Consider the following 22,866-nt stretch of genomic DNA (forward strand, 5'->3'; position numbering starts at 1 on the left):
CCAGTCTACATCTCATTTTTGTTTGCCCAATTCTATTCTATTTTGCAACTTTTAATAGCCACCCACAAAAATTTATGAAGTAAGTTACAAACCTCATTGCTGGAAGGATGAATTAATGACCATGAAATTTCTAAAATATGCAAGGTGCCAAAGTCATCAGAAACCGCTAGGAAGTGTTGCTTTGCTGTAGAGAAGACAGAAAATATTATTAGCAGGTGTAAACGCACAACTTCTAATAATTGGTACAATATTTGCTTTCATTACTGATGTTCTGTCTGGGTCACTCCGGAAGCCAAGACCAACCCAAAAAGAGAAGCCAGACACACTGGTAAAAGGCAAAGGCAGTTTATAAAATTCAAGAAAAACACAGGTAACAGAAAATGTCCTTACAAACAGGAAAACGCTGTATCTTCAGATATATCCACGAAGGCAAAAGTCCATGCAGCAATACAGGATTCTTGCTGCCAAGACGAGGCTGTAGATAGCAGACCTACACCTCCCACAGGTCTTCCAAACTGCTGGGCCACAAGCCAGGAACAGAGACGTTGAGAACAAAGCAGGACACTGTAACTCCAACTGATAACACTCCTCATGGCTTCAAGGGCTTGCCTGCCTTTTAAACCCTGCTAAGGAGGACCACACCCAAGCCCAGCTGTTCCTAATTCAGTGCTGATAATACTTCTTTAATTGCTCCTTTCTTTGATCTGAACGTCTCTGTCGCATGTCAATGACGGCTTGTGCTTCGTCACCTAATGACTCCAAGCTACTGGCTGGGGAGAGGCCCCCCCCCAGGGCTCTCATGCTGTTCTCCTTCATCCCATTCGTGACTTTCCTCTCCCCCGGCCGACTGTTCAGCCCCCTCCTCTTCGCTGTCATCCTCCTCCGAGCATGGAGCCAGCAAAGACGCAGCTGGACCCTGATCGGCCTCAGGCTGAACCATAACAACTGATGTTGGTGAATAGGTGTGAAATGCTCATTTCCAGAATACATTCTTTCACTTGTTCCCAAGCAAATAGCACTAAAACCTGTTAGATTGATATAACCTGCTAAAATATATTGGTTCATAACTTTGAAATAGATTTGGCAGCTTTTTGCTCATAGTTAAATTTCTTACACATAATTCCAATGATAAGTAAATCTGATTTACAGTCTATACTGTAGTAATGTTTCTCAACCTTGGAAACCTTACGATGAATAGACTGCCAAGAGTTGAAGTCCACCCACCTTGAGTTATTTTTAAAAATCATAAAGGCAGGATAAAAATAAAGAAATAAAAATACTAAACCAGAATGATGAACCATTAATAAATGTAATGAGTCTCACCATCTACAGTATATCTGTTTACAGCAGAGGTCCCCAACCGCCGGTCCGCGGACCAGGACCGGGCCGTTGGGGGTTTTCAGCCGGTCCGCGGCGGCGCTGCCCTCCCGGCAGAGAACATTATGCAGGACGGGGTGGGGCGTCGGGCGGTGACGCAGCCCTCCACACTTCTCCACAGGGCGGGGAGAATCAGGAGGCTCCTTTGGCGGCTGGGGGCTGCCTGGCTTTGTGATTTTGGCTGGGGGGGGGAGTTAGGAAGGTCCTACTTCTCCCCCCCCAGCCAAAAATTCAAAGCCTATCTGCTGGATACGGGCGATGAGTGGGACAGAGCGGCGCGGAAGCCTCTTGCAGCAGCTGCCACAGCCACCGGCTTCGGCGCCATTCGTCCCGCCCATCGCCCGTATCCAGCAGAAGCTGCTGCCCGAGTGCTCTTGGCCGGCGGGATTCAAAGTGCTGGGGTGGGGGTGTCCTGACAGCCCCCCCACCCCAGTGCTTCGCCTCCCGCTGGGACACCCCCCACCCCAGCACTTTAAATCCCGCCGGCCAAGAGCACTCGGGCAGCAGCTTCTGCCAGACATGGGCAATGAGCGGGACGAGCGGCGCCGAAGCCGGTGGCTGTGGCAGCTGCTGCAAGAGGCTTCCGCGCCGCTCTGTCCCACTCATCGCCCGTATCCAGCAGATAGGCTTTGAATTTTTGGCTGGGGGGGGAGAAGTAGGACCTTCCTAACTCCCCCCCCAGCCAAAATCACAAAGCCAGGCAGCCCCCAGCCGCCAAAGGAGCCTCCTGATTCTCCCCGCCCTGTGGAGAAGTGTGGAGGGCTGCGTCACTAAGCTCCACCCCTCCATAACCCCACCCCCATATGACCAAAGCCCCCCCCCCACCGGGCCGTGGAAAACTCGTCTAACTTAAAGCCGGTCCCTGGTGCTAAAAAGGTTGGGGACCTCTGGTTTACAGGATGTCTAGTTAAATGTCCTGTCTTTATAAAATCATATTTTAGTCTTTAGTTTTTGTTCCAGTCAAAATACAATTATAGCAAACTCTACTGACGTACAAGAATACATCCAAGGCTTAATGCAAGTAATATGTGCAATGCTGATATTCTGAGTCTGAGATGCTTCATGGGTTTTCTCCAGTAGATCCCAAATGTCAACATTTCCATCTTCTCTCCCAATAAAGAAAACTCCTGGTCTTGATAAAGACCAATGTCCAACAGTGTACCTCTTTGCTGCACAGTTTGACTTAAGGAGAGGTCCACCCTGAATTAAAAACAAAAGAAACAATTCTTAATATTTTCTTAACTATTTGCCATTATATTGCTCATCTAATTGTAACACCTTAAGTTCTATAAATTTTGGTTTATTCTTAAGACAAGAGGTTTCTAAAAATTAATTTAGTGAGAAAGGCAAAAATTAAGTGGCCTGAAACCACTCTTAACACAAAGCTGCTTGCTTCTACATAATACACACACTACACATACACAAACATACACAATACATAAGAAAATTAAGCCCCAGCAAGAAGCAATATCTGTTTTTAAAATCTTGAAGGATTTAATTGACAGCAATTCTGCTACCTCCTCTGTAAGGATTGTACTATAGTGAAAAGTTTAAGTATGTTTTTATGGTGCAGAGCTACTCCTAAGTCCGAAGGAGGCTGCAACGTTTTTGTGCATCTCTGAGTTGCCCTCTGTTAAAAACTCTGATCTACAATTTCTTTTTGGAGATTATTTCTGATTCCAGAAATCTTTACCGTAACTCCTTCTTTCCATATTGCAAAATTCCAGCCTCCAATTGTGAGAATAATATCTTTGAAAAATGGTGATCTTTGCACAGTGTGAACAAGTCCATCATGGATGCTGTGTATGTTAGATGGCTTCTGACCTGAAGCAGGAAAGGGGGGGGGGGGGGGGGTAGGTAAGCTTTTGTACACAAATAACAATTTTTTTTCATTTCTATTGTACTTGTTACATCTAATTTTCTCTCACAGAGTTGGGCTAAGAAGCTGGCCCATATTTATTCAATGAGTCTCCTGGCTGAGGATGAATGTTGATAACCCTTACCTCCTTATTCCTAATTCAGTCCTTTAAAAGCTAGCATTATATTCTGATTCACTCAATTCATTTCCAAAGTTCACATGGCTGTTGTCAAATGTTCAGCATAGTTGAGGTACCAATAGAAGAAAATAGTTGTAGTTCATGGTTGAACTATGGGGTCTTTGGTGTTCTCTGAGCTTGCTTGTTTTCTTGCAGATGTTTCATTATCCAACAATGTAATGCTGCTAGTACTGGCGATGTTAGTTAATTGGGTAATGAAACATCTCCAAGACAATAACCAAGCTCATGGACCACATAAATAAATAATTTCCCCATCCAGAGAAATCAGGTTGAGGACTTCTCATTCACATTAGCCTCTAGTACCATTACACTTATTTTAATTGATGATTAAGTAACGCAAAAATGGATTATCAATTCATTCTACTCTAGACTCCTTGGGACTGTAGCAAAAGACATTGATCATGCAGTGGTCTTAAAAAGAGATACTATACTGAATGTTCTTTGTTCTACTGTTTTTCGGTCCTTCCATAGGATCCATGGTGATTTGAAAACTATTTAATTATCAGTTTTCACAAACTTGACCATTTGAATTTCAAATCTATGCTGACTGTGAGATCATGTGGATTGAAAATCCACCACTTCTAAATCACAGCAGGCTGGGAGAAGCTGCTATAAGAAGTATTTTAATTATTATTCTTTCTATCTCTCTATATATCACCCTTTGATTTTATTCTATCATCCTCTATCGTGTCTGTCTGTCTGTCTCTCTGTCTATCTATCTACTGTATTTATCTACTGCATCTATCTATCCTATCTGTCTATCATCTATCTATCTGTCATCTAACTATTCCATCTATATCTATTCTATTATTTATCTATCACTGTCGTGAACCCACCTGGGTAAAACCAGAGAGAGAACAAAATAAGATGAGCTCAATCTATTTTATTCTAAGGATACATTAACAGTCTGAAAATACAGACTTCCCATTGCCACTTTTAACTGCTGGATGGGTTAGGGTAGATTTTCCTAAGTTTCATTCTCTGACTGTTAAGCCACTGGGGGTTCCTGCGTCTCTTGTCTGATCGTTTCTTAGACAGCACCTCTTTCTCCTTTTTCCCTAGAGCAGGGGTAGGCAAAGTTGGCTCATCTATGACATGTAGATTTCCACTCCCAGAATTCCTGAGCTAGCATGATTGGCTCAGGAATTTTGGGAGTTGAAGTCCACAAGTCATAGAAGAGCCCACTTTGCCTACCCCTGCCTTAGAGCATTCCCATATTCCATTACAATCATCTATCTATGGTTCTGGGCACTTGCAAGTGCAAAAAGAGATAGAAAGTTCACCCACAGCATGGTTTTCAACTTTCATTGCTTGGGAGAAAAACCCAATCTTTAATAACTTTAATGTCACTAGGAGTCCCAGTTTGGTATAGTAGTTAAGGAACCAGCCTAGAAACCAGACAATTATGAGTTCCAGTCTTACAGCCTGCTGAGTGATCTTGGGCCGTCATTCTCTCTCAACTCTAGAAGATATTTATTTGTTTGTTTGTTTGTTTGTTTGTTTGTTTGATTTGTACGCTGCCCCTCTCCGTAGACTCGATAATGGCAACTATTAAAAAAAAACTTTGCTGAGTAAACTGCAGGACTAGTCCAGTTAGGAGAAGTTAAAAAACAACAACAATGTCTATCTTGAAGACTTCCACCACTCAAAAAAGAATGTAATTGGGGGCAGCCACGGGAATCCCTGGAGAGAGATCATTCCATAAGGAAAGCTTGGCTTCTGGCCCCATTAGCTGACACAACTTGATTTATGAGACCTTAAAGGGTGGCTAGCCAACTGATCTCTCTGAATATCATATGATGGTAGAAATCACAGGGACCGGTTGTTCCTCAAATAACCAGGCCTAAGTCAATGACTAGTGTATTTGGACAACCATGTTTTAAAATACTAATTCAAAACAAGATGATCCGTGTCTACAGAAACCCAACATATATGTTGTGCTTTACAATTTATTTTCTTGTGAAAAACTCACTATCTGGGTCCTACAGCCGTTACAGAACTATTGAGAAATTTAAGACATACTAAGCAATCTTCCTGAGTCACCGTCTTTTTCCATCTTCCAGTCTGAACAAAGAACTTCACCGTCCTGCAAAATGCCACAAAAATGTAATTAGCAAGAGGAGCAGGAGTTCAAATGAAATATTGGTTACAGAATGTAATCGCCTTTGAAGTTTATAAAACTCTTGTGAATGGAAAGTATTTTCATCATTCTCTTAGCATTTGGATGTTTGCAGTCTACCAGGACCGATACTTTAAAAATATGCTTTATAATACAATCTCTTTTTTAAAAAGAATTTTTTTGGCAAGATACTTGTATTTATGATCAAAATAACAAAGCATTTAATCTATTCTATAGACTGTCTAACAACTCAGTTTTCTTAAATCTGATAAAAAGCTCTTTTCATCTTAGATACATCCTCACCAGCTATTTAACGTGTTCCATTATATTTCTGAAACATCACATTTTTAGAATAGTGAATTTTTGCTATTGTTTGTTTAAATGGGAAGCAGTATGAGAAAAAATTAACAGGATGAGATAACCTATTTTACTTATATTTACAGTACTGTATCATGTTTTTCATGTTCATATGGAAGTCAATCACACTGTGTTCTGTGAAAAACAAATGCAGAGGTTGATACAGTGAGATTTATAGCCAGAAGTTAGTCAAAGACTTCATGGAAGGGATAGCTTTGAAAGAAGAGAGGGCTGTCTTAGTCTTATGCTTTTTAAAAAATAGACAACGTTCTTCTTTATTAATTCTTTGCATTGTGATAATGAAAATGTAGGTTCTACATACTGCAAAAATCATATCATTTCACAGAATATGAACATATTTGATGCTCAAGTATAAAGGCTTTTAAACTTGAGTGTTCACACAACGTTTTGAACTATATTTCTTATAATTACACACAGTGGATACAATTAGCATGGTTAGTCTCTATGTTCATGCAGAGAACCTACAGATGGAATTCCAACTATCCAATCTAGTCTACTAAATTAATAGTAGACTAATTACAATAGTCTAACTAAAGTAGATTTAAACCAAGTTTCCTACGAGAACATGTCAGCAAAGGTATTTCAGAAAGAGAGAGATAAACCATACTTGCTACAAAGACATACTGTATGTCCTGACAGATCAAAGTGGTGAATCCCGTGCCCATTCCCAAGAAATGGATCACTATTGCCCTAGCGTTTTTCACATGAAATATGAGATCTAGTGTGACTACAAGCTGATCTTTAGTGACCACTTATAAAAACCATTTCCACAAATTTCCAATTGTACAGGCCTAACCAGAAAAGTCCAAATGTACCATCATGTTAGGACTGTATGACTGTAACTTGTTGCTTGTATCCTAAGATTTTTATTAATATTGTTTCTTCATTGCTTATTTGATCCCTATGACAATCATTAAGTATTGTACCACATGATTCTTGACAAATCTATATATATTGTTTATGTATACTGAAAACATTTGCACCAAGACAAATTCCTTGTGTGTCCAATCACACTTGCCAATAAAGAATTATATTTTATTCTATCTATGTTGTCTTCTTGCTTTCTTTGCTAATTTGTGTATTTGTTGATGCATACTTTAAATGGGAGTTGTTTTATAAGCTCAATAATAACGTCACCTGCTTTAGATTTTCCAATAGAATTATAAAGGCAGCAATTACTTTTATCCAGGGTAACTGTTTTTAGAGGTAACTCCACCGTTTATAGAAAAAGCCAGCCAAATAGAATCTAAGCCCATGCTGAATTCTAGCAATGGTAATCAAACCCATATACGGGTTTGTGTTTAATAGATTTATAACTCATTTTTCTAATGCTGCTGCTTTTTAATAGGAATTCATTGACTAGCTTACAATTATTTTGTCCAGCATTCTCCAGTTCTCCCATTTTTCTGAAGATAAGCAATTAATTTGCAGACACCCCCCCCAAAAACGTACTTCAGTTCCAACAAAAAAGCTGGTATTTATATTTTCCAGCAGCTTAAGAGGTTTCATCGTTGTGCCCTGAATCTCCGTATATGGAATCTTTTCTATGGGTGCTTCTTTGCTTTGCTTGCTTGGGGGGAAGATTGTTTTGTCTACAAAAGAATTGGAATAAAATGACTGTGAGTAATGAATTACTGTATTTTTCTCATTCATCAAAGCAGGTTAGATAACTGGGGGAAGAGAGATGTTTTAAAAATGACATAAATGAATGGGAAACTGATTATGGTAACTTTCTTATTCAACTACATAAATATCTCTGCATAAACTGAGGGCTTATTAGCTGAATGTTTCAGAGAAGCACACAGGTTTCTGGTCTGGTAGAGAACTGAAATTAAGAAACTTCACAATCTTCAGTTTAGAAGAGTTATAAAATACTTCTGTATTGTGGATTTATTTATCAAATTTATAAAACTACCTATGTCTGATGTGTGTGACTCTGGACAACATACAATTAATGATTCTGGGTGTCGGACAATGATTAACTATTAGGTATAAAACTCTAGGAATATAAATTGTACTTAATATTATCTACTAGAAACAAGCTCAATAAAACCAAAGTTCACAATCAAGATCCAATAGAGTTCAATCCTTTATTTGCTTAGACCTAGTGGATAAAATCTTGCCAAATCCAAGCTATAACCATCTAACTTACTAGATATACTCTGAGAGATGCTAGCATATGGCTACCCTGAACCAATTTCCTACTCAGGACTGTGGAGTCTCTTAATCTGGGCCTCTCTATCTTGGAAAACTCTGTGATGCCAAAAGTCTCCCAAATCTCTACTGCGTGTATATATTCCATCACACCTTACAAATGTTCAAAAACTACTCAGATTATTTATTAAGAAATGGAACCATCCATAGACGGAATCAAGAGGTCAAATGATGAGTGTGAAATTGCACTGATGCAACACAACCTCTGTGTCTTTTGCACCTCTGTTATGGTCAGCGCTCTAAATAGCATCTGAGAAATTCTCTCATCCAAGGTTCGATTGATAAACAGAGCCATGTTGGTTACACTGTAGCCATCCCGATACTAACTTCCTTCCAGTACCCCACCCAGGTTGAGGTTCATCCCTCATCCCTCATCCCACATCCACCAGTTCATCACAAGGACCAATCTGGTTACAGGGATTCCACCAACCTCCTCCTTACAGAACAAAGAATGACCTTGGACTCCAAGAAAGGAATTTGTTGTGGCTAGTAACTTTCCCTCTCATGCAATTACCCCTCCCAGTAACCACAATATTATTCTTTTGTGGCAGGCCAAAGTCTCTAACTTCAAATGATGGCTTCGGCCTGACAGTTATGTTGTATCAGATGTCTCTACTAGAAACCCATATTGATCATTTGGGTAAGATTTGTCTCTTTTGCTATTCACTCTGCCACCCAGTTCTAAATTATGCTCATTGTTGATAAATTTCCCCAAAACATAAAAATTGTTTACCTTGAATTTTGGTGTGATGGTGCTCTTCTCTGAAGCTAAATCTTAATGGACTATAGTCAGCACTTGTATCTGACTTGGGCAGATTGATCTGGTTTAGGATTTTAGAAAAGGCATTTAACAAAATGCATAATGGGGGAAAAAACAAGTATGTTCATTCAAAAATAATGCCAGAAACCTATTTATGCTAACACAATTCTCTTAAAAAACAAAGTGTCTGGGTTGCAAATATAGAATACAAACCAACCAATATTATTCTAAGATAATTTATGGGTCCTAGTTCACAATAACTATAGATACACTATTAATTGTTGTAATTACATCTGATTGCTTGATTTGTTTTTATTTTTAACAATACATTTTTAAAACAATATGAAAGGACTCAGAGGGATTTAAAGCTATTAAATCTTCTAAGATCAGTATCAGTTTAAGTACTTTGGGGTGGGGGCTTGTTGACTATTTCCTGTTAAGATAAAGCTATATTTGGTGCATTGCATTTAAAGATATGATTATATTATTTTTAAAAAAATATTTTACATTAGTTAAATGTCACAAATATATATATATATGTATGTGTGTGTGTGTGTGTGTGTGTGTGTGTATTATATAACTCATATAAAAATATTATTGGCTTCGAAAGGAAGGCATGAACTTACACTCAACAAAACAAAGATTTAACATAGGTAATAACTTGAAACTGAAAAAGAGTCTTGAAAGGGGATGACCAATCCATATGAGTTAGAGAAATCTCTTGCAATACCAATACACAAAACATGTTATCTAATCTTCTTAATACATTAAATGGTACAAGATGTTTTAATGATTAATTTTATATTGTGAGCTGGTTTTAACTTCATGTGTAAAAAACTGCTCTAAAAAAGAAGTGGTCAGGATACCTCAGAGAAAGAATAATAGCATTGAAAGAAGCCCAAACCAAAATATATTTTTTTAAATTCATAGCTCCCTCTATATTCGGTAAATGTTATAGCTGCTATATTAGAATGAAATTCATTCTAGTTGTACTGAGATTAGAGAGCAAATTTTGGGAAAATACAAGAAATATATTTATTATAAAGCTGATTTCTGGGTGTATATCGTTGGCATGTTGATACTTTAATTTTATAAACAACATTTATTTTCTAGTTCATTTCCTGGCATGGAAAGTAGGAGAAACAGCATCAGGGGAACTGTCCAATGAGGACTACAGGAATTGGTAATCCAGACTGAATACAGTACTTGTATATCTGGCAGGCTGAACCTAAAGGAGGTGTCAAAAGGGGAGTCATTACGTTCCTATAAATAATCTAAGTTCAACCTCTCTTGAATTCTGTTAAATCTTGTCTATTATTATTATTATTATTATTATTATTATTATTATTATTATTATTATTATTATTATTATTATTATGTCAATACAACACAGCAAACGAGATCACTATGCTGGATTTCGTATTTCATCACCAGTCGGGCACTTCCCAAGCACCAAGGACTGCGTGATGTAGCGGCGAATTATGTTTGCCGATCCCAGTAAAGCGGCCTTTTGCAATTGACAGATGGAGATTTTGTCAATTCCGATGGTTTTCAAATGTCCAAATGTTTTCTATTATTATTATTATTATTATTATTATTATTATTATTATTATTATTAATTATTATTAATTAGATTTGTATGCCACCCCTCTCTGGAGACTCAGAGCAGCTCTAGCACCAATTTAGTGCTGATTATTTGTTGTCTAGATTCTTGGGCATAGGCATGAACAATAAATCAATTTGACTAGTACTTATTCTGTGATCTTGATCCTTTGTGCCTGAGAATAGCACCACCACAATGTCCCAAGCAGGACAGAATTCTCCTAAACAGTCTTAGAATCCAGCTGGCACAAATATGAGACACAAGTAGCTTAAAGCTGCAATGTGGAATTGTCCAGCTATTTTCTTTGAAAAGGAGGCTAAAACACCATTTCCAACAATAGGAATTTTCCTTCTCCCTTTCCTATTGGATAATCATAATTTTAAACTGAAAAAATGTTGCACTTTTCAAACAAAATACCCATCGACTGAGATTTTGAAGAATAGTGCCATGCACAGGACACAGAAAATGTATCATTTTGCATATTTTAAATTGACAACTAAATTAAATTGTTTCCATATCTCCATTAAGTTAAATTTCTGGTGATATGCGTGGAGAACATTCCAATTTGGAGGTGGCTGAATTTACTTGAATTTATATGAATAATATGAAATAATAACAATAATGATAATGATAATACAATATGAATGTATTGAGGGGTTTTCCCCCCAATTTGTTTCTAGATATAAATTGACAAAACCCCATAATTATCTGGATGACCTGTTATTCCTGGTTCTATAAAACAATTACATTAAAATATCTTTAATTGCTTTATAAAAAAACCTACACCATCTGGCAATTTTTTAAAAAAAGACAAAACTTGCATTGCCTTCTTCCTTGATGCTTTTGGGGAAGTAAGATTCAGCTTCCCAGTTTCTTGCATTTGGAGATCACAAATGATCTTCCATTGTAGCAATGTTTCAAGATATTCCTATTTGAACCAAATTCCATATTTTAGGAGATGAGAAGATTAATGATGCATCTTCCCTCCATCTTGATCATTGTTTAAAATTCTCTGCACAACTCTGCTGTACCTTTATGATAGGTTTCCAGGCAAGGTCTAGGTGTTTGAAGGTGGTGGGCACATCAGGTGGAACATTAATAATGCCCTCTTCCTTTTTCTTCTCAGCTGAAGATTGTAAAGTAGCCCTGTAAACTCGAAGATCCCAAACATATATTGTGCTAGGTAGATGGGAATAACAATAAAATTGGAAGAGTCGCAGGGTTGTCTTTTGTATCTAAAGTAAATTTGAGTATTTGAGCAGTTTTTACCATATCTAATCAGTACCCAAATTAAGTAAATACAGTGTGGAAATTATGCTGTGTTGTTTGACAGTCAGAAAGGACATTAGTAGCCTTCATTATGTCCTGCCAACTAGTCTTTAATGCACTCTAGGCTGTTGTCTCAAGATTCTGGAACCACCAATAATTTGATTCCTCCTCAATCTGTTTCACATTATGAGCAGGGTTAACAAATCTGAACTGCAAAATTTCTGATGAACATTTGATGGCAGCAGAGAAGAGGGGTCTATTTTAATTTCTTTTTGTTCCATGTACAATCATCCAGACTTTTACAGGTCACGTCTAGTAGCACTATGTAAGAGGGCAGCACAATAGTGGCGTTTTCGAAAGGACCTCTGCTCTTCACATGCCTCATGCCCCATGTAATCATTGTTATGACTCTGTCCAAACAGTTGGATTGGCAATATATAAACCAACAATGTATGTAATGTAGCTTTATTTATATGCTGTTTGCTTGACTGATGGTGATATAGATTGCCACAAGAGGGAGCTAGAGATCACAGTTCTTTCTCTCTGATCATAGCTTGCTCTCTCTGATATTCTCTCTAAAATGTTTTGTTAGACATTCTGGTCTCTGTTGTAGCTAAACTGTGTTTAAGCTTGGTGTCTATTTACTGTTTATGTCAAAGAAAACTGGTAAGAAACTTTGTAATATAATATTCTTTGGACAGAATAGTTACTCTGACTATTATGTGTATGACCTGGACTATTTATCGGATTGTGCTACTTCTTAAAGTAAACTTTAAGTCAAGTTAGTCTGTGTGTGGCTGTGTATTTATTCATAACTACTCTCATAAAGGTTTCTGTCTGCATACCCTTTTTACTCAAGGATTACTCTGCACATATCTTAACAACCATCTTGGTAGTTCCTTCAACATTTAATAATTAAGGTGACATTTGTATCAGATGACCAGAGTGTGAATAGGATGCTTTGGGTGCTTTCAGCAGTGCCTTGACTGATCAAAGAAATAATGGAGATTATTTATATCCTGCCTCCCAATTTTGGCATCATGCTTCAATAAGTTACAATCCTGATTTAAATATTGTAATATTATTATTATTATTATTATTATTATTATTATTATTATTATTATTATTAAATAATTAATATTTATTTTCACCAGAAACAGTCATATAAGAATCTAGAATACGTTTCCTCATCTGGGCACACAGAACTAATAGAAAGTGGGAACACACAAACATATAACTCGATCTTGATATAACAAATTTTTGAATAAAATATTACCAGTCTGGTGAACAGGTCATAAGTTGCACACAGATTCCAGCTCTGTTTTCAAAAACAGTACCCATCCTGTTCACCTAAGAAAGATTAAGCAAAATACCATTTCTTATTAGAAACAGCAAAAAACCCAATATTTTTTACAAAACACTACAAAGAAATAAATGTTTCAGGGTGGACAAACTCAGAAGTTGGAGGAGGTAGCGGCCAAATGTGGAAATTGTGTGTGGTTTTGTTTTGGGGGGGGGGGTTTGGGCCAGTGTTACATTCTCCCAGGTTTATTAAAGGTTGCACAATATTTCCAATTAAAAGAAAGTAAAAACCCTTACACAGATATTACAGAAATGTTCATGTTCATTGAGCATATTTAGAAATACTAGTTTTCTAACAGGCTTGCTAATTTCTTAAGCAGCCAAACAGTGTTCACTCGTACATTACTTTAGTAGAAAGTACAGTAAAAATAATATCAATTCCCAGTTGAGAAAATAAAAAGTGAACATTTTGCATATTACTTAATGAGCACTGTAGTTGGGCACAAATGAAAATCATCCAAATGATTTACAAGCATTTTTCTGAAATTATACATATGTAATTTTTCTTCCACAAAATTTCTTACACATCTGGTGAAAGAAATGTTCTTGTGAATCAGCCCTTGGATTCCACAGGAGTAAATAATGCTGGGGTTGTTATTTATTGCAAATCGAGACACACAGACTGTATTTTAAGTATTTATTTGTTAGGTTTATAAGTTATAACCCAATTTTTGTTTCAAGAATCTGAAGAAGCCGAGAGAACACTATGTCGTCTGGCTGATCTCAAAACACATGGAAGTTGTTTGGAGGAGGGGCGAGATAGTGATGACATTGAAGATACAAAAGAGAGCTTCCATGACTGCGTATGGATCTGATGTTAGGTTCCTTTGACCTCTTCTAGTACCCCAATCTAGGAATTATCTGGAACTCCCATAGTAATAAGTAAATTTGTGAAAATCCCACACCATATACCTAAAGAAAAATAAGCAAACACTCCCACAATCTGTGAATGTACTATTCCTTTAAGCTTTTCTCAAAACTAGCCTAGGCTTCTCCAAACAAATCAAGACCACATTTGATGGTCCATTTCCTGCATAAGTCCAATAGGGTTTGGACTTTTTTATATGACTCCCTCCAAGTTGCTCATGATACCCCTGAGGGGGTCATAACCCATGATTTGCAAACCCCATTAAATATTCTATGAAAAATATGCATATAGAATACATTTATATCCAATACTTCCTCAAAACAGTATATAGCCGAATCTTCACTCATTTTGCTTTCACAATAGCCACCTTTTAAAGTAAGAAGACTGAATGAATCTGGTGGTGTTTGTATTTTTCCCCCCTCAGTGACTCAAGAGGAAAAAGTAATATTTGAATCTTACCTCAAAAAAATCTGGCAGCCAGTGTATATCTGTTATTATAGATTTATGGCCATATTCTATGGATGAGACTGCACAGTACCTCACCAAGTGTGGCTCCTTCCCTATTTGTTGTTCCAGCATGAAACTGGGCTAAAATTGAACATGACATGTTAACACTTAAGAAGAAATTGGCTATCACACTTTTTAAAAATCAAAACTAATCTTATAGGCAAGATAGATGGCATATAAATTTAATAAACAAACAAATAAATCCTCTCTTTAAAATATAATGATATTCTAATATTCACAGAAATTAATGATATATGGCATCATCAGTTGGAGGGAATAAGGAAAATACATTAGCTAGTGGGGGAGGAGGGCTGAGCCATTCAAACGTAATGAAGTCATTATTTCTTGTAATATGGGCACAGATCAGGGGTGGGTTCTGACTTTCCTCGTTGCCGGTTCGCTTCCTCCCATCCTGTATGGGCGCGTCAACTATGCGTGCATGCGCAGTGCAAAAAAATCCCCCTCCAAATCCCTCCCAAAAGCCAACAAGATGGCAATGCATACACAGAAGAAGAAAAAACCCCAGGGGAAATATTTGGGGGGACAAATTCAAAAATTCAAAAAAAAGAAGAAGAAATGGTGGCGCTCATGGACTGGCACTGACTGAACCAGCTCTGTGACATCATCATGATGTCACCAGCGGGTTGCTACCGGCTCAGGCGAACCGGACGGAACCGGGAGTAACTCACCTCTGGCACAGATATACAGAATTTCCTTCTCTCTTTCTTCTATTATTATTATTATTATTATTATTATTATTATTATTATTATTATTATTAATTAGATTTGTATGCCACCCCTCTCCGCAGACTCGGGGCAGCTCACAACAATAATAAAACAATGTATAACAAATCTAATAATTAAAAGTCACTAAAAACCCCTTATTAAAAAGCAAAACATACACACAAACATACCATGCATAAACTGTATAGGCCCAGGGGAGATGTCTCAATTCCCCCATGCCTGACGGCAGAGGTGGATTTTAAGGAGTTTACGAAAGGCAAGGAGGGTGGGGGCAATTCTAATCTCCGGGGGGAGCTGGTTCCTTTTCCTGTCCAATAGCCATAAGCTTTGAAACATTTAGTTTTAAATAAACCACACATTTCTGTCGGGTCAAACTTAGATTTGTTTAAACAATAGCACCATACACCTGACCCTTGATTTTCTAATTTATTCTGAAACCATGGTCGAATTAAAGCTGTGAGCCAATTTTAGTCCAAACATGAAACTTACCTTTGTTTGAAAGTCCAAGTGAAAATTTCTCAAATCTACTTAGCCCTATCGGAGGTGTAGGAGACCCACCAAACTTAGACTCTTGCAAACTTATTCACATAGAAGTATTTATTTATCTAGGAGTAAGTAATTGATATTAGGGAAGAATAACAAATATGGAATGCTCACCAGATTAACTGTTGTGCCAACAGTGGTACCCGACTTGGCAGTTCTTAACCTTTCTTCGTATTCTGAAATGTCCCACAATACAACCTGGCATTAGAGCAGAACAGCAGATTTGATAAATCAAGTGCAGGACAGGTGTTTGAAACACGTCTCTTCTACTTAATACTCCACCCAACCCCCATGAATGTTCCCCTCCAATTGTACTGAGACTATTAAATTTCCCAAATTCAAGCGACATTAAGAGACAGATTTTCCTGACTCTGTGAAAAATTGCAATGCTAGGATTATATGTGTAAGCATAGAAAGGAAGGAATTGTTTTTTTGTTTCAATATCAGAAAGGTAGAAGTTATGAAAGTTGAAAAGTAGCAGACTGAACCCCAGATGTGGAAATATAGTAAGGATATTCACAGTTCTATTATCTGGACTATGTGTTTTGGAAATTTGAGAGCACATTTTGGTCATCTGCAGCCCAGATTCTCTCAATTTTTTAAAATTCCATTAAACATTATTAGGAAAAATTTGGGGAAGAGAGTGTAACTTATTACACAATGAAAAAAAGATACACGATGCATACAAACATATAGCTCAGTGCTGACTTTAAATGAGAGAGAGGGAGGGAGGGAGAGAGAAGTGTACAAATACAATTGCTAACCTGTCCATTCAGACAGCCTCCAACAATGATGTTGGGATCATTTGGAGAAAACTCAAAACAATAAACATCTTCAGGGCACTCCAGCATCAGCTAGAAATAACATTAAGAGAGAGGGAGAGCTCAATCAATTTTGAACAAAATTTTCACCAAGTAAAGTGATTGTTTTGGTTAAGCAGAGTTCAGAAATAATAAAGTCTTCAAAATCAAAGAATACCTGAGGATGAATTGGGTCAGCAAAACTCCAGAACAGAATTGGGGCTTTCCATAAGAGCAATTTCCCAGTTTGGGCTACTCGCTCCTCATAAGTGAGCCGTTCTGTCACTGCTACGACAATTATTCCTGTATGAAGACAATATATACCGTGTTTCACCCAAAATAAGACCCAGTTGTATTTTCTTTTCATCGCTGATCAAATGGCAAGGACTTCTTTTCGACCATGTCTTCCTTTTTTTGACATGCAGGAGGCGGCAAGCATGGTCACCTCTTATCCTTCCTAGATTTGCCCATGTACTTCCTAGATTTGCCCACATTTCGTCAACACTCCACGGCCTGCACTGGCTGCCAATTAGTTTCCGGTCACAATTCAAAGTGTTGGTAATGACCTATAAAGCCCTACATGGCATCGGGCCAGAATACCTTTGGAACCGTCTTGTGCCGCACAAATCCCAGCAACCGATAATGTCCCACAGAGTTGACCTTCTCCGGGTCCCGTCGACTAAATGATGTCATCTGGCGGACCTCAGGGGAAGAGCCTTCTCTGTGGCGTCCCAGGCCCTCTGGAATCAACTCCCCCTGGAGATCAGAACCGCCCCCACCCTCCTTGCCTTTTGTAAGCTATTGAAGACCCACCTATGTCGTCAGGCATGGGGAAATTAAGGTATCCCTGGGCTTATATTGTTTATGTATGGTATGATTGTGTTGTATGGTTTTAATAATGGGTTTTTAGATGTCTTTTAATATATTGGATTTGTCACATTGTTGTTTTTGTTGTGAGCCGCTCCGAGTCTCCAGAGAGGGGCGACATACAAATCTAATAAATTGTTGTTGTTGTTGTTATTATTATTATTATTATTATCATCATCATCATCATCATCAACAGGCCGTGATTATGGAGCTGATATATATAAACATATGCACACATACATATACACTACACACACACACACACACATATGTTTTTTCTGTCAAATTATCCTGGTATATTCAAATATGTAAATAACATGTAAAAATATGTTATATATATATATGTATCACATGTTACATGTAAAATATGTTACATAAATAGATAGACAGATAGATAGATATAGATATAGATATAGATATAGATATGATGGTCTTGGTATATTCGGGTTTCTTCCTGTGTAGGATTTGGACATTTCTGGCAACGTTTCGACGAGGTCCCACTCGTCATCTTCAGGCTGGTGTTTCTGTCCTTGTTCTAGGGCAAACACAGGGAGACCTGAGCTGCCTTCCTTCTATAAATACTGGTGGCTGGGTGTGGTTTGATGGCTCAGCAATTGCCTGCTGTGTAGAAACTTCCTGGTGAGTCAGTGGGGTAAACACCTGGGGTCGTTGATGTAGCTGAGGTATGCTGATTAGTTAATGGTTGTAGATTAGGCGTGATATCCTGAGTAGTTGGAGCTTGCAGGCTACTTGATTGTTTTGCAATGTGTGTTCTGAGTCTGGTTTCTATGGCTGGGATACGTTTGAGGGCTGGTTTCCAGATGTTTGGTAGACGGGAGGTATCATCCCGCTTGTTCATATTTTGGGGATGTTTTTCTATCTCGATGGCTTCCATGATTATTCTTTTGCTGTAATGTTCTGTTTTGGAAATTAATTTGGTACTGTCAAAATCAATTTCATGTCCTGTAGTTTTGAAGCGTTGGAAAAGGGAGGAGGTTTTTTCTTTTTTCTTTAATGCATTATTATGTTCTGCAACACATGCATTTACTCTCCTGTTAGTTTGTCCAATATATGTGGCTGGGCAGATTTTACATGGTATTTGATAAACTCCTTGGTTTTCTAGCTGGATCTTGTCCTTGGGATTTTTTAGGATGTTGCCAAAGGTTGTCTTGATGTTGTGTTTGCGGAGAATTTTGCTGATTTTATCTGTGGTGCCTTTGATGTAAGGGAGGAGGACAATACAGTTGTCCTGTTCTGTGTCTTGGTTCTTGGGGGGTGTCTCTTTTTGGATTAGCTTGGTGATTGCCTCTCTTTGGAATCCATTGGAAATTAATACATTTGTGAGACTGTGTAATTCAATTTCCACGTGGTCTTTGTCAGCTAGGTGGTTCTGGAGATGAGGGTCCTGGCTACGGAATTGATCTGTGCAGGGTGGTGGTGGGATTTAGTGTTCAAGTAGTGGTTGGTGTGTGCCTTCTTTTGGTAGACGGTGTGTCCTAGGGAGCCATTGGGTTTTTTGTAGATTAGGACATCCAGAAAGGGAAGTTGGTTGTTGGTTTCTGTTTCCATGGTGAATTGTATTTTGGGGTGTATGCTCTTGAGATGTGTGAGGAAGCTGTCCAGTTTTTCTTTCCCATGTAGCCAAATTACGAAGGTATCATCTACATATCTAAGCCAGAGTTTGGGTTTGGGTTCAGATTTATCCAAGGCATTGATTTCAAAATGTTCCATGTATACGTTTGCGATGACGGGTGAGAGGGGTGATCCCATGGGGGCTCCTTCTATCTGTTTGTATCTTTGTCCATTGTGGATGAAGTATGTATTCATCAGGCAGTGGTTGGTCAGATCTAAGATGTGCTTTGGGGGGTTGTATTTATTTTGGATGGCTGTCAGGGCTTCTTTAATAGGCACTTGGGTGAAGAGAGATATGACATCGAAGCTTACAAGAAGGTCACTGGGTTGTAGGTTTTGTTCCTTTATGATTTCTATGAAGCGGAATGAGTTTTGTACATAAGAAGTGACCTTCTTGTAAGCTTCGATGTCATATCTCTTTTCACGCAAGTGCCTATTTCTGGTTTTTTTATTTTTAGAACAAAAATATTGTTACTTTTGCTGATTTCCTAAATTTAATGGTTTCCACTCTTTAGAAAAGGTTATCTCTAGATTTTACATGGCAGCTGCTCTGAGTATTTATCAAGTGTTTTAGAAAAAGGTGTACCCAATCAGCCAACACTCCTCCCTAGTTAAGACGGCGATTCCAATTTCACAGTATTATAAATTATCTGCTATTGATTGTTTTTTTTTCAGAGAACAGACTAAATAAAATATAAGAGCCACTGCCTTTTCCAGATACCCACCACAATTGTTGTAAATATGAACCATTGTTTTGTAAACCTTACAAAAGTCCTTCATTCCAGCCGCCTCTAGGAAAATATCAAATTTAGCCATATAGGCTTTCCACGTTGTCTTTTCCGGATCAAAGAACTCCAGCGGTTGAACTACAGAAGGGGTAGTCATGGCACTTAAAGCAGAGGTTCGACCTCCTCGTCGCCAGTGAAATGATTCTCGAACAAGGCTGATATAGTTTCTCAAGTTTATTGTCTGACAGGAAGACTATTGCTAAACGGATTCTAATTAACAAATCTAGGCGTGAGTGAACATATGCAGCGTCTCAAAGTATTTATACTAAACAGCCCTAGCAACAGGCAACTTTGACAGTGTTACAATTTTGGCGCTGAAGCAATGAACCAATCAGAACAGATCATGCAAAACCATGAACTTTTGAATTCTCCCCAGTAACCCATATGTAGCATACTTAACACTTACCATAAATGGTCGGGTGCCAGCAGACGCAGCTAACAGTTCTGTCCTTGAGATAATGCAGATCTGTAAAGGACTGATATTCCTTCATGGTAACATCAGATTTACCTGCAAAACCACTTTCCTCTTCTGCAAGAGCTTTCCAGTCATCAAAAAAAACATTCATGATTTCATTTTGTTGCAGTGCAATTTCAACTCTGTGGCAGGGAAGAGGGAGAGTGGGAGGGAGAAATTAAAATACTTGAAGAATTATCTACATCAGGCATCAATGGGTTATGAGCAGTGAAGGGCTGCAAAACATTTTACCACCACACTGTGGATATGGCTTATTTTGTGGATGTGGCTTGCCAGTCATGTGACCAGGTGGGAGTGGCTTGACGATCATGTGACTGTGGTGGCTTAAAGGTCATGTGACTGGCTTAAAGGTGGCCATCTTGATGTCACTCACGTCAAGGGTTTGGGTTAGGGTTAATGTGCCTGGCCTCTCCTTACCTCAAAGAGATACAATTTCCCTATCTATTTACTATTACTGAACATCCAAAACATCCTATTTAATTCTAGTCCCATGACTTTCGCGGGTCTGACTTTCACGGAAAGGCTATACCAAGGGTTTTCAAAAAATATTAATGGAAAAAATACTTCCCCCCTTTTTTTTTAACATTTGAATGTTTTCCCTGTGTGTTTTAACTCTCTTCCTCCCCTCCCCACCCCAGCTGTCCTGCTTCTTTAAATAAAAGCTCTGCTTCTTCCCCAGCTTCCTGACCCCTCCCCTTTAATTCTCGGAGCCTCTTTTTCTGCTGCCGTCGCTTACTGCTGCCCGCCGCCACCTCTTCTTCCCCCACCCACCTTAGCCTAGTGGTAGCGTCTGACTTCCCAGCTGACCAGCCTGGCTTCGAGTCCTGGCCTGGATTCCTCTTGCCTTGAGCTTCCTCTTCCCCTGCCCTGACCCTGAGCACCCATGCTGCCGCCGCTTCCATGAGAGACATGGGCAGCGAGCGCAGCAAAGCCCCCAGCTTGCCACCCCGTTGCCCCTGCGAGTTCTGGGGGTAAGTAAAACCAGGAATGGAGGAGGGAGGGGGAGGAAGGAAGGGAGTGTCTCTACTTCGTGGAAATTTGACTTTCGCAGACGGTCTTGGAACGTGTCCCCCGTGAAAGTCAAGGGACCACTGTATATGCCATATGTGTACATACATATTACACACAGGCACACAAAAATATACATTATCTACTATATAAACTGTATACGTATGTACACACACACAGAGAGCTCTTCTAAAATTATACACATTCAACCTCATTTGCTGCGATAGGAAAAACATACCCGTACCCAAAAAAGAAAAAAAATTCAAAATTTTTCTACCGTTTTCTGTGTACCTGACCATACTCATAGGAGTCCATCACTGGTTATGAGGAAAATTTCCAGGGTAAGGCCATCCTGCCAAGCATGTGAATACCCTGCAAATTCCCTATTTTGGGCTGCAGCTGGGCAAGGTGTGTCCCCATCTGAGCAGACAACCTGGTGTTTCTCTCTCAATTATTCCATTAGTAAATGGTCATTAGTAATGGGTCTGAATCCATCAATGCTTACTATAAACTGGAAACCAGAGGTAGGGTTCACCCCAGCCAGCTTATTGGCAGCTATGTAGAAATCGTTTTTTTAAAGGGGATGTCTCATCAGTTTAATAACTGTAAATCACACCCAACTGACACTGCTCAAATACAAGGAATGGATTCTGAAAAGTTTGTTTATTTATTTGTTTATTTATTTATTTATTCATTCATTCATTCATTCATTCATTCATTCATTCATTCATTCATTCATTCATTCATTGGATTTGAATGCCGCCCCTCTCCGCAGACTTGGGGCGGCTAACAACAGTAATAAAACAGCATTTAATAATAATCCAATACTAAAAACAGTTAAAAACCCATTATTATAAAAACCAAACATACATACAGATATACAAGTTGCATCTGTCACTAAAGCAGTGTGTAGAATGTGGGTGGTTTGGGGTGTGGGGAGAGTTGTTTGTTTGCATATTATTGCCTATATCTCAGCACATTACATTAGTGAAGCACAATACTAACCGTAAAGCCACAGACACGATAAAGTGTTTCAGGTCTTCTGATGACAAGGACACCTCCTTTTCATACTCTGTAAATTCTCTCGGGTAATATTGTGTCGTTGCATTTTTGGGATAGGTCCTAAAGCACATGAATTCCGTTGTTTAAAAAATGGAGAGTGGGAGGAAAAAGGACTTCCCAACACTGAAGTCTGGCTATCATAATTTAAATGATGTTTGTCCTATAGCTGGGGTGTTAAACTGCTGGCCTACAGGCCAGATGCATCATGTGCAGGCCACACCCACTCCAGCTCCAACACGAAGCAGAAAAACATCACAATATGACGGAAATGTGACACTGCGAGTTTGACACACATGTCCTATAGCAGTGATGGCAAACCTTTTTTTCCTCAGGTGCCGAAAGAGTGTGGGCGCGTGCTATCACACATGCTTGAGTGCCCACACTCATAATTCAATGCCTGGGGAGGGTGACACCAGCTTCCCTCACTCCACAG

At 38.7% G+C, this 22,866-nt stretch overlaps 1 protein-coding gene across 1 annotated transcript in view; it reads right to left on the bottom strand.

Annotated features, from left to right (window-relative positions):
• DNAI3 (dynein axonemal intermediate chain 3) overlaps positions 1 to 22,866 on the bottom strand; it is a 60,339-nt gene that overhangs the window by 7,633 nt on the left and 29,840 nt on the right. The window contains exons 8-21 of the mRNA XM_070746627.1: positions 22,377 to 22,493; positions 20,295 to 20,485; positions 16,780 to 16,904; positions 16,566 to 16,655; positions 15,916 to 15,999; positions 14,467 to 14,595; positions 13,054 to 13,127; positions 11,540 to 11,687; positions 8,879 to 8,966; positions 7,384 to 7,523; positions 5,457 to 5,520; positions 3,071 to 3,201; positions 2,373 to 2,577; positions 93 to 184 (exon numbers count right to left, since the gene is read on the bottom strand). Of these exons, the coding sequence (XP_070602728.1) occupies positions 93 to 184; positions 2,373 to 2,577; positions 3,071 to 3,201; positions 5,457 to 5,520; positions 7,384 to 7,523; positions 8,879 to 8,966; positions 11,540 to 11,687; positions 13,054 to 13,127; positions 14,467 to 14,595; positions 15,916 to 15,999; positions 16,566 to 16,655; positions 16,780 to 16,904; positions 20,295 to 20,485; positions 22,377 to 22,493 (1,678 nt within the window). The remainder of the gene's footprint in view (positions 1 to 92; positions 185 to 2,372; positions 2,578 to 3,070; positions 3,202 to 5,456; positions 5,521 to 7,383; positions 7,524 to 8,878; positions 8,967 to 11,539; positions 11,688 to 13,053; positions 13,128 to 14,466; positions 14,596 to 15,915; positions 16,000 to 16,565; positions 16,656 to 16,779; positions 16,905 to 20,294; positions 20,486 to 22,376; positions 22,494 to 22,866) is intronic.

This window comes from Erythrolamprus reginae, chromosome 3 (genome assembly GCF_031021105.1).
Source record: "Erythrolamprus reginae isolate rEryReg1 chromosome 3, rEryReg1.hap1, whole genome shotgun sequence".
Taxonomy (NCBI): domain Eukaryota; kingdom Metazoa; phylum Chordata; class Lepidosauria; order Squamata; family Dipsadidae; genus Erythrolamprus; species Erythrolamprus reginae.